At 41.4% G+C, this 12,806-nt stretch overlaps 2 protein-coding genes across 2 annotated transcripts in view; one reads left to right on the top strand and one right to left on the bottom strand.

Annotated features, from left to right (window-relative positions):
* LOC119647326 (protein fuzzy) overlaps positions 1 to 9,753 on the top strand; it is a 150,828-nt gene extending 141,075 nt beyond the window's left edge. The window contains exons 4-5 of the mRNA XM_038048264.1: positions 2,837 to 3,157; positions 9,617 to 9,753. Of these exons, the coding sequence (XP_037904192.1) occupies positions 2,837 to 3,157; positions 9,617 to 9,680 (385 nt within the window). The 3' untranslated portion in view covers positions 9,681 to 9,753. The remainder of the gene's footprint in view (positions 1 to 2,836; positions 3,158 to 9,616) is intronic.
* Positions 9,531 to 12,806, bottom strand: part of LOC119647325 (proton-coupled amino acid transporter-like protein CG1139) — a 61,234-nt gene continuing 57,958 nt past the window's right edge. Inside the window, exon 7 of the mRNA XM_038048263.1 lies at positions 9,531 to 10,104. Coding sequence (XP_037904191.1) covers positions 10,093 to 10,104 — 12 coding nt within the window. The 3' untranslated portion in view covers positions 9,531 to 10,092. The remainder of the gene's footprint in view (positions 10,105 to 12,806) is intronic.

Raw genomic sequence — 12,806 nt, 5'->3', positions numbered from 1 at the left:
CAAGGCAGGTTGAAAAACGTCATCAATAAGAAGAAAAGATGCCGATGACGATGATGATGAGAGAGTCCTCTTTGGATTACAGATTCTTCTGGGTTTTGGCTTAAATGCAACACGCGACAATGCGGTCATATTCCGCTCTAATAACAGCTATTTATTTTTCCAGAATGCGTCCACCCCCTTCGTGTAAAGTATTCCATGATAAAGTTATCGTTATCATCCCCCAAAAGCCATCGACTTACGCCCCCCTACAAGCTCCTTCGTGATGTATGTATCGCAGCAACAGCATTGCTATTTGTAGTAGCTTCTGCTTCCCTGATCAATGCAATAGGTAAATTTCAGTGCTTCTCGTATTTTGTCGCAAGTTTCAGCAATGATGTGATACCAACGACGAACCGATGAAAGCTGATCAAACCTTTCACCATCTCCAAGACCATATTTTCTCCATCATACGTCCCGATAAGCTGTTATCAGAGCACTAATTGGCATTCGTATCGCAATTACAATTCATCAGGAAATTCTTCCTGAATTGTGTGTAGCTGCTCATAAGAAAGTATCCCTCTCTTCTATATCGAAAGTCTCCCTTGTAATCCTCTTTAACCTGACCCGCAGTCAAGATCCTCCCAGAAACCAACGCCTCAGATCACGAGAGCATGCCTTGCAACAACTGTCATCATCAGTCCGACACCGGATTCGCATGTACTATAGCTAAGCTTACCAAAATACAGAAAGGTAGTACTGCAAGAGGGAGAGGCCAGAGGCCCATCATCGCATTTTGCTTAGGCCCAGAATATCGAATCTGTACCGCTGGGATCGATCTTGGTGTGTATATGGATTTGGCAATCTTCATAACAATAAAATGGCGAAAGTGTCAATTGGGAATCCACGAGCGGAGGTTGCACACCTTAAAAACTCCATAAAAGATATTCGAGGCAAGAATCGACAATATCACGTCCGTCGGGAAACCGAAAAAATAAGAACGTCCAACACTCCTGGACTATTAGGTTTCAACAATGGGCGCACAACAAGGCTCGAAACGGAACGTATTATTTCAAAACATTCAATGCTTAAACTGTTTCGTGTCATATGTTGTCTCTGTTGATTCCTATTAAAACAAACTTTTACGCGATAATTGTAATTTTTGGTTTGGTGTCCCATATTGGCTAACTAGACCAGAACCATACCGGCTTACTCCTATTTCATTGCTTTTCAACTTATTTTTAGCTTTTGCCTTCTGCTGGATATGCGAATCCTAGTGACAAGTAATTGACCAATGTTCACCCCTGATGCAATTTTTACTAGATTGAATGGTTGTAGGTAAGGTTGAAAGTGTAGGTAAGATCTCCAACACGGGAACAATTCATTTTCATTGCGATTTCCAACAGATGTATCAAGTGACATACTTAGCTTTTGAGCTACTTTCCAGCAAAGTGCATCTTCTTGCAAGTTGCTAAATTCTCCAGTCACTTATCACTTTAAAAATTTGAAGATGTTGAAAATAATTTGAACCTAAGTATATATTGTATTGGGAATTCTTCGAGCAGATTTCAACTGAAGAATTTTCTCACCCTTCACTTCGACAATGATTGCCGACATTTGGAGCAGTTCCACCTGTCAGCGCAACTGAAGTCGAGGAGGCAATAAAACAAATGAAATCAGGGAAAGCCACAGGACCTGACGACATCGCATCTGAGCTCTGGAAAGCGAAGAGCTGGGACCCAACACTGCGGTTCAGTGAATTCTTCACCATCTGACTGGCAAGAAGGTAGCCAGCAGAATCTTCAAATTACCATCCAATCCGGTTACTTTTCTATACCATGAAAGTTTTTAAACGCATTCATAACAACCGTATTCGCGAAATCGTTGAAATTACCGTGAACCAAGCCGGGTTCGTCAAAAACTGCGGAACTACTGACGCAATACACGCTGCGCGGTTACTCATGGAGAAACACCGTGAGAAGCATCGTCCTCTTTACATTGCCTTTCTGGATCTAGAGAAAGCGTTTGACCGTATGCCACACGAACTCATCTGGTATGCTGTACGACAACACTTAGTGTCAGAAGAATTCGTGCGCTGTGTTCAATTGATCTACCACGTTCCGAAGAGTAAAGTTCGAAGTGTGGCGGTTGTATCAAAACCGCTTCGTGTCTCTATTGGTGTTCATGAAAAAAGCGCCATCTCACCACTCCTCTTTGTTCTTGTTATGGACACCGTCACTGCTTTAAGCAGATAATGTTTTCCTAGCATCACATGGCAAAAATGATCTCGAGCAACTTGTCCAAAAATGGAGTCTAAACAAAACTGAATTGTTGACGACCGATCCCCATGAAACAGGTACAATTACTATCAGTGGCAGTGATCTGCCCAGAACTTAGCATTTGATGGACCCAAATGGCGAAACCAATCACGACGAGCCGACCCCGCTTATAAACGGGAAAACGGCTGAAGAAAAAGAATAAGATATATTGTATCGGGAAGGTACGATGACAAGTTGGTTGAGAGTCATCCTCAAGTTCGAATCCCGGTTCGTCATAGTTGTTTATGTACGTATTTTTCGCTGTCCCGCTGCTGTAAGCTTATCACTTACACAGCATTAAGTGTGTTGATAATGAAAATGAAGCACTCTCTGGAAAAAATAACTGGAAAAAAATAAATTTCACAAAGGGTGAACAGGAGACAGACACAAATATACTACCCTAGCATTAATTATTAATTGAAATGAGACAACAGTAAGCACAATTTCACCCAGCTACATTGAGAGAATTTTGTACATTATACCTTTGATTTCAATGTTACTATCCACGTGTTATCTTATTTTTTCTCCCTTTCATATTTTAGAGTCCTTCTTATTAACAAGAATTACAAAAAATACGTAATCTCAAGAAATCTACAACAAAATTCATCCGGGAAAAGGTCAATGTCTGGATCCCATCGATTGGACATACTGCGAACGTTTTATAATCATGCTGTTGATATCATAGAGGAGTTTATTGCTGACGCATCGAACGGCAGTTCCGGCAACAGTGACAAGTCCGCAAAAACAAATGTTTTAGAATCTTATTGGTGCTCAGAATATCACAAATGCCATGCACTCTCCGATGAAAATGATAATTTGATATGCGTGCTCTACGTTGCCTCAGTTCCAACCTATACAATGAGGTAAGTTGTACAAGTGAGAGGTAAAAACAGCAACGTCATTATGGTAGTATAAACAATTTGAAATAAGTCGAAAGACGGAAGCTTGGTATTTCAGGTATGAAAGGCTTTGTGGATTTCTGTGTAGTAACTCGTAGGGTATATGCATTGTCAGACAATTGTAATCCCTATCATAGCCTATATTGTTATCAAATTTTACGATACTAAAGTGAACTTAAAGAGGTTTCCAGTTGAGTGGCTTCTGAGAACATATATATGGTTACCATTCACTCCTTGTGAGTCAACTACTCATAAGCGTCATCGAACACGGTCCGGTGAAATGTGCTTCAACCGCTTCCAGGACTTCCCGAGACACTCGCACTTCTCTCCTACTCTTCTGCACAAAGTACTTTTGGCGCGATTCACTCGTCGGTCATCTTGGGAGAGAGAACTCCACTGCAGGACGTAGCCAGCAATAGGATTATCGCCCCTCCTTAATGTGTGGCCTATCCAGTACCAATTATTCAGATCTCACTAGTGGCAATGGGATTTACATCGTGACTTGACGTCGGATACCAGTGGACTAAGTTCTGAATGAGTCAAATCAGCATAATAATCACAAGTGAGCGCAATGTTGACCACATTGTCTCCTACAAGGCACCGTAGTCCTGTACTGTGCTGTCACGGTCTTGTATGAAATGATCTAACACGCTTCAATGCCCAGATCGAATTGTATTGTCGCACCAACGGTTATTATTACTATTCATTGCCATTTCCGCGGTCTGACTAAATCGCCCACGGGTAACTGGTGCTGAACAAGTTTTTTGTTCAAAATAGTTTCAGGCTAGAGTACCGCGAAGTCACGTCGCAGGCAAGTGGTCTGGAACTTTTGAGTAACTGGGGGTCGCTTCCCATGAGCTCCCCCCATATAACAACACAGGGAGAATATTAGCAGAGAACAGTTTCAACTTGATCTTGGTGTTGGGATAACTGCCAGGGACCGCGGGGGATCTTCACTTCCTACATACCCAGATTGATCAACGCCTTCGATGCTCTGCCCATTAATGGAGATAGGTAGAGTCCGACCCGTCAGCCTGAGAACCTTGGTGTTGTTGGTGTTTATTTTAAGTCCGACAATACTTCCCTTTCTTTCAAAATCCAGAACCACTTGACCAATGTCCATGACCCCGTGAGAGAATAGAGAGAATCAATAACAAAAAGAAATAATATCGGTGATAAGATGCAAACCGGACTTTGGATTTCAAAATTCTTCGAAATACTACACGTGATATTTTACGCCATCATATGTCGCACTGATAATAGCTATTTTTTCTCCAGAATGCTCCTTGCGTAGAACGCATCAGATACATTCCATGTTCACGCCGCCGAAATCCTTCTCAAAATCGATGAAGAGCAGATCTAAAATTTCCGCACTGTTCCAAAATATGTTCATGTTCAATTCAGAGCGGAAACCAATTCGCTCTCTGTCGATCAAGCTTTCGAGGTGTTCCTTTTTTGGAAAAGACCTCGAAATCCCAAAATTTCTGTACGAATGAAAGTAGCAGATCTGCAGACCTTACCGGCGTAGCGATGAATAACACGGCCGGGAAACCGTCAAGCCCAGCGGCTTTACTCAGTCTGAATTCATTAATAGCCGAAATGACTTCTCTTCAGTTTGAAGGAACAGTCCGTACCCGCATGCTATGGGGACTAGCCATTTCATTCGCAAGAGGCGGAACTTCACCGGATATGACACGTTTAAGAACCTTGATTAAGTATTCCTTCCACCTCTTCAACTGTTCGTCGTCGTGGAAGCGGGAGAGTGTTTTCTCCACCTCACAAGTTGCTCATTATCGTACTTGAAAAGTTTACTTTTATCGGTTTGGACCGCATGGTATCTGAAATGCTCATATTTTCTGTAACTTTACTTTCCTGACAGAAAGATAAATGCCCTTTTATTGCAGCGCGTGTTGGACTGTCTTCTGTTTCTTCAATTGCTTGGCAGATAAAAAGTCCTTGATCTTCAGCATAGTTTGCTGACAGTATTTTCGGGTGAATAAGCGCGTTTTCAACGGGGCAACCTCAAAACGAGCATCAGCCCGCATCAGTTGCGCATTGTTTACGTGTTGATTCTTTATGACGTTTTCTTTTGAAATGTATTAATGCAAGGTATTGCGGTTTTCATAGGTTTTCGATAATTGATGGAGCTGCATCGTTGAAGAAATCGTACAGCTCAGCATTTTACTGTATTAGCTCTTTTGAGCAGCTCCACCTTGCTCATCCTAGGAGTTTAAGATAAAAACCCCCCGCGATATCTCCATTGCCTTTGGAATTTAGCTAACAATCCCCGGGTCTCACACCCAGACATTTGTTTGACTTTGCTGTACACTTTTCTTGACTTTATTGTGCTAGAACTAGAAAATGTTTATTGGCTGATAATATTCGCTTCTGAATTGCACCCTATTGATATCCGTTTTCAACGTTTACCTCCCGATAAATGAAGCGATCGACATTTTGCATGTTGTAATGCATGTGTGGCGGGGTGATGCCAAGCACGACCAAGGAGATATCACGTATCCGCCAGCAGGCACGAATCCGCCGCGCACTGTGTCCATGCTGCAGTACCGGCCTCGTTGTCGGAGCATTTTGAAAGAGATTTCGCGGACGAATGCAGAGATTGTAGCGAACGTTCGGCATCATTCTTCCATAGTTTGCGCGAGCCAATCCAGCCCGCATTGTGGTTTTATGTACCCAATCCAACGAAGACTCCACGATTAACTTGCACGTTTAACCACGATTAACTTGCTCGTTTCTTGTGGATTGTGCACGGTTGAACGAGTGTTTTACTCAATTCCGCCCGGTTGGTTCTTGAGACGTATGTAAAGTTCCACGTCTCGATCATCGGAACTTGGCGCAGAAATTTCAATATTGTGACACGATTACTGCGACCTGCGATACCTGCTTTATTCGCTTGCCTTATAATGACTCAGTTGCGCGCTCCTTGCATACCCCAGGTTTAGTATTCGTCCGTTGAATTCGATATCGAAATTGAATCCCGGAAAGTTGGGTTTGTTTTACAGTCAACGACGATTAAAAGCCAGCGACCGCAAGTCCATCGCTGCGCCCAATGTCCTTAGTTTAAGCATAGTTTTAGTTTGAATTTCTTTTTTTTTCTGTTATTTCATTCATCTATTAGATCAGTATTGAAGTAAACCACGTCAGGGCGCAAGAGCCGGCGGTGACTCTTTCTTTTGATCGGATTCGTGGTTTAGGTTGTTTTTGCGTCCACTTTCTTTCGGATTTCTGCTGATGTGAGTTAGTAGGTGTTACTCCGCTGAACATTGATAATGTCGCGCGAGAGGAAGGATGGCGAGGGGCTTTCTGCCACTCCAATCGCTGTTTCGATTAGGCGACGGAACCCGGAGGCATGGTTCCTCCATTTGGAGGCGCAAGTCGCGCTGGCGGGGACTACTGAACACCAAATTCAACTGCGCGATGATCGGTCTGGACGAGGAATCCGTGGCACCGACGTTCTGAGCGAGTGCTCCTACGCCCGGCTGAAGGATTTACACATCAGGCGCCTTTCAGTAAGTGGACAGCCAAGCTGAATCACCTACTGACAGATCTAACGCTTGGCGGCCGCACCTTCCATTACCCCTGATGGCATTCAAACCGACCCAGACAAGGTGCAGGCGATCGCGAGCTTTCCGATGCCAAAGATGGTCGAATACCTTAGAAAGTTCTTGGGCATGGTAAATTTCTATCGTCGTTTCCTGCTCAAAGTCGCTCACCACCAGGCATTACTTAACGGCTTCCTGTCTGATTCTAAGACCAAAAATTCGCAAGAGGTTGTGTGGTCTCTAGAAACCGTCCAAATGCTTGAAATGGCTAACCAACAACTGGTAGTTGCTAGACGTTTGGCATTCCCTCAACAAGATGCATCTCTAGCTGTGTTCGTCGATGCCTCAGAAACCGCAATAGGCGCTGCTCTTCACCAGATGGTAAATCACAGCTGGCAATCGTTGGGATTCTTCTCAAAACAGTTGAATCCTGCTCAACGGAGTTACAGCGCCTATAATTGTTAATTACTTGCCGTATATCCGAGCATTATTTACTTCCGGTACTTCCTTTGCCTTCGGGCAAAGGCCCGATAAAGCGCCCCTTCGCCAATTTCGACACTTAGCCTACATCAGCCAGTTCACATCAGATATTCAACATGTGTCCGATAAAGACAACTCAGTCGCTGACGCTTTGTCCTGGATTCCCGGGATCAACATCCCAGCCACAGTCGATTTTTCGGCAAACGATGTGGCCCAGGAAGATAATGCAATTCTTCAGAGCCTGCAGTCGGACTACAAATATATGTTGTAAGGAGTTGCTTATCTTCGGCAGTCATTCCTCTTCCTAGTGCGACATGTCTGAAAAGGGCCCTAGGCCATATATTTCAACCGCTCTTTTGAAAGAAGTGTTTCGCTCGGTGAAGTATGTGTATGCCGTAAGTCGACAAAGCGCTTCCACACTATACACCCTGACATTGTAGGCCCTTTGCGAGACTCGCACGGCTACAAGTATTACCTCACGATCATTGATCGGTTTACGTGGTGGCCTGAGGCAATACCTCTGAGGGACATAGCAGCACAGTCATGTGCTGAGGCCCTGTGTCGAGGGCGAATTCCGCGCTTTGGTGCTTCTGCCGTAATCACCACAGACCAGGCAATGCAATTTGAATCTACTCTCTTCTCAGAGCTCAGAAAGCTATTGGGATTCAAATGTCAGCGAACAACAGCATACCACGCGTAATTTAATGGAATGCTTGAACGTTGGCTTCGGACGGCGCATAGTGAGCCGTCCTGGTCTATTCAGTCTCCGTACAGCCGTCCGCGAAGAGTTTGCTACCAGACCTGTTGAGCTGGTGTACGGGGAGAACCTTTGACTCCCTCGCGTTCTGATTCTGGACAGGAAAAATGGTCTTGAAGATACCGAATTCTCGCCTCTACTACGAGAGGCCGTTCTCAGATTAAAGTCCCCTCTGCCATCTCGTCACACGGAGCCAGCGGTCCATACCCCTATGGAACTCGTAGTTTGTACCCACGGCCACGGAATCCGCTACAGCCGCAATACGAAAACACCTATAAGGTCCTCGAGCGTGGTGAGCACTGGTTCGTTTTGACGCGCGTTCGTTTGACGTTTACTAGTCGACCGCAGCCGAGTAATCCAGCCACGGGTTCTCTCGCCGAAACCCCTAGGTTTCAGCTGGGGATGGAGTGATACAAAACGCATGCTAATGTGCGACATACCATCGGCCGGAAAGAATGCGGCCCGTTAAAAGAACGGGACTAGTTCACAGTCAGGAATTGTGAAGAAGACCGTGCCTGATCGTTTTGATGTAAGAAAAGGGGTGGTTTGAAATGTTCCACTGAATAACTATACAATTTGTTTTAAATGAAAATAATTTACCAATTAATAAAAATCATTGATATAGTGTAGTAAAAGTAAGAAACAACGGTGGCTTTATACACTGAATGGTGATTTGAAGGCTGCGTGACTACATCAAGATCAGACCTTTGATAAAATAAAATGGCGCAATGGATCACAATGAGACGACACCGCTTGTGAACGGGGCAAAGGCTAAAGAAAAAGAAGATCTGCATCTGCTGTAGTTTTCGTTTTTACTTTTTTGACTTTCAATTCAACTTTCTGTGTTGTCGAAATCCCATTCCGAAGTCCATTCCCTTCGTCTTTTATATGTTCTATTGATCATACCATTATCTGTAGATATGTCATTAGCGACTATTTACAGTGTTTTCAACAAGAAAATTTACGACAAAACTGAAGTTAAATAAAAGGATTTGATATGTTTTAAATTATACATTTTATAACAGTAACAAATAAACGCTGTTTAGCAATTATATTAAAATGGTGTTCAGTTTACTTTGCTACGAAGAACACAGAAGAAGCAATTCGAGCGACAAAGGGGCACTGAATCTCATTGTGCACCTTCCGGGCAGGAACGAGATAGGTAAGTGGTATTGATTTGTCGGTGCGTCGATGTCCCCTAGATGGTTTTCTTGTGTGTGTTTCTTCATCTTCTCCCAGTAGGAGAGGACAGCAAACATAGATCTATTGCCGAGAATCTTGCGTATGTTTGCTTCTACCAAGCTTCATGAAGGAAGTTATATTGTTATTGACACTGTCACATGAAACGTCTAACGCCTTACTTTTTGTATATATTTTTATTTTTAACTTGTTTTTTTTCTTCTAAAAAGTTGGAAACCACTTCCTCATTACCACGTGGCAACCTCTGATCACTGGATTCGAACCAAATGCATGGATGTTAAGACCTTGGCTACATATGCTTCCTTTAATTAAAAAGAAATTAATAGACCAATTCAAATACTCTTTGCTTTGAAAATGTGTTTATTTCTATGTGCACTTATTTTGACAAATATAATTTTTTTTCTCATAAAATTTCCTTCTTTACAGATTAATAACACAAAAGACTTTGGCTATGATAGTTCAAGAGAAGACCGTATGCTGGCAATACTAATTTAGTTATAATTTTCCATAACAATTCACAAATTTTGATAATTTCCTGATTCAAGCATTATATTCACATCTTATAAGGATTCACATTCGATTTATATTTACTGAGTAAGAGTAAAGTGTTTGCTAATATTTACTCACTTAAGCCACACCGACCAATTCCATATTGAAAATATATTTTCTTTTGATTTCCCCTCCTCCGTCCATAAATGCACTTGTCAGTAATAGCGTTATTGTCTCTTACACTTTTAGGTAATATTACGTTTTTTTACATTTATCCATTTGTACACAATACTCGTGTTCGATATTAATAAAAATACAAATTTTCTTTATAATACTTCTGTCTTATTACTATGAAGCGAAATATAAATTATTGTCTGTTGTCGTTACATATATTTTGGGTTCATCATGATAACTTACATTTTCTCCTAAAAAGATATGCGGAAAAATTTATATAACGCCTGAAAACTCCAATTTTACGAAACATCGACAATTACACCACATTCACAATAAGCAAATGAAAAATTGAGAGAGAACACATCACATTGGAGTATTTCTGAAGGACTCAGTAAATTAAAGCGCGTCCTATTAAACCTTACAATTATTTAAAATTCATACAACAAAAATTCCCACAATTGAGATGAAAACTTTCAACAGGACTTAAAGAGAGCTGAGTAAATAATTGTTTTTCTTCAAATAGCGAGCAGAATACTGCCTGCAAGATATGCTGCTCCTTTCATTGCTTTCAGGATATTTAGGAGTAATTCTTACACTGAGTTTAGCAATTTAAAGTAAAGGGTTCGCATGTTCACAGCAACAGATCAATACAATGCCTCGTTGGTTCCAAATAAAGCTTCCCGTTCAAAATACGAGTTTATCTTTTTAACAAAATTAGATTGGCATTCATTAAAACAAACAAACGACATCATAGATTGAAAGGTTTGTCAGATTAAAGGGTTACACTACAGTAGAAATTTAAAAAAAGAAGGTTTTTTTATTGGCTTAAAAAATCCTTTGGACTCTCTAGAAGAACATACAAATGGTTTTATATCTACCAGAAATTTCGAGCTCTTTCTCGACCCCTGCCAACTACTCCGAAACGACTACCTATGTTAAATGCGACACTTGCTCGTCGGGTGCAACGTTATTTCTTATCATTCGATTTATAACTTCCAAAATTTGTGTATTAGTAACACATGGTCAAGCATGTTCAGGATAAAGTATGTTAGTACAGCTTCCTTTGATGTTCGGGAAGACGTAGATTTTGCGCGGAAGTTTTCCAAACTCACGATTTTCATTTGCAGTGCTAATTTGTGCCACGTTATTTGTAGCGTCAACATTTATCTCAGATACAATGAATGAAAAGAAACTGTATGCAAGCCATAAAGGCTCGAAAGTATCGTATCTGACGCGGCGACGGAGCAACGTGACGAAACGCCGACCACTGAATAGTTATGAAGTGGAGGGAGATTCAGCCGGTGTCAGCGCTTTGCGAAGAAATTGAAAGTGGATACTGACGATATCCATATACAAAGTAAATTTGGTGGCCGAATTATAAACTTTTTTGCCATTTTTTCTGCCATTTCGAAATGTGTGAAGTCCAAAACGTGCAACTATGACATAGGATTTCTCGAATCAGGTACGAGGGGTTTAGGCTTCAAAATAATTTGCTGTCCGCATTGTCCAAGAGTTGAAAACCTGAATTGTCCATTCTACGAAATGTGTATGAAATTAACCGTAGGATTGTGCTAACAATGCGAATATTAAGTGGAGCTAGCTGGAATAATGAAATTCTATGCATTTATGGAATTGCCACGGCTTATTTTTCAAAGTTGCTAACGATCGTGCAGTAAATATAATTTCGATTGCAACGGAAGCCTTACGAGACTGTAAGATGAAAAAGGCAGCAGAAAATGAAAAGAAAAAAATGAACAAATGGATCGCACACAGGGATAACTGCATCCGATAATGGTTCCTGGAAAAAACGAATATTTTACTCGCTTTTCGGGATCACATCATTGATCGGATGGTTTACATTAAAAATTGTTGACATTGAAGTGAAATCGAAATATACTGGGAAGCTTGTGAGCACTGGAAGAATAAATTAGATACTGCTGAGTATAAAGGCTCGAAATTTATGATGACCAATGTCAGTCGAACTATGAAGGCTCATCGGGTAAAATGGTGGTAGATACTCTCATCGAGCGTTCCGAAACTTTCCGCGGACTTATATAGATGATAGTAACAATAAAACTTTGAAATCTTGAAGTGTCAAAAAAAAGAATGTATTGAACATATGCAAAAACGAAAGCCCTCACTTGAGAAATTTGAGGAAAAAAACAAAAAATCTTCTAGTAAAACGAAAATTACCTATGAAATCTGTAATTTATTATGGCTTGCCCATTGGATGGAAATCAAACTCGTTGGAAAATATGAAAAGTGAAATCTGGACATTATTTCATAAAATTTCAACTGACGAAAATCCACAGCACAAAAGATGCTCGGCACTACCGAACAAAGGCCAATCTGGGAGGATTTTCCGTGACAAGCTGCTGAATCGTTGCTTGGGAGGCTAAACGCAGATTAGGAACGAAAGTTTCACTTCTACAGTCTGGCACTTGGCCCTATAAATATTATTCGAACGGAACGAAAATATTAGTGAAATTTCTTTTTGTATTTTGAACGATGGACTGATCAACGTTTCAAGAATGATAAAGTGATGGACATGAACATTGGATCACAATTCTACAACTTTTGCTTAGAGGCGGACGCCGCTTAAATACAACACGCGGAGTGGCCTTTACGGACGCAGCGAAAGAGGCTCACTCCGGCATAAAATCGTCCAGGAAAGAAAACTAAGAGGAGTTTAGCAATCTGGAAGGCCAGCTCTACTGTGCTGGAGTAGCAGATTAAAGGTGAAAACTTTTAACAATCACATTTTATTATATTCGAAACACGAGTCAAAACTTTAAACGCGTTTTTCCAAATCAGCATGCAGCATAACTGAATATCACATCTCTAAAGCAGCAGTCCAAATAGAAATACGTAGCCGATATTCGATAAGTTAATATTTCGATTTCCAAGGTCCAAACGGGTGCCGGCTTTTTGGTAGTAAAATAAACGTTTTTTT

Source organism: Hermetia illucens, chromosome 1 (assembly GCF_905115235.1).
Source record: "Hermetia illucens chromosome 1, iHerIll2.2.curated.20191125, whole genome shotgun sequence".
Lineage (NCBI taxonomy): Eukaryota > Metazoa > Arthropoda > Insecta > Diptera > Stratiomyidae > Hermetia > Hermetia illucens.
The sequence above is the reverse complement of the archived record's forward strand: the minus strand, read 5'-3'. Positions and strand labels throughout refer to the sequence as shown.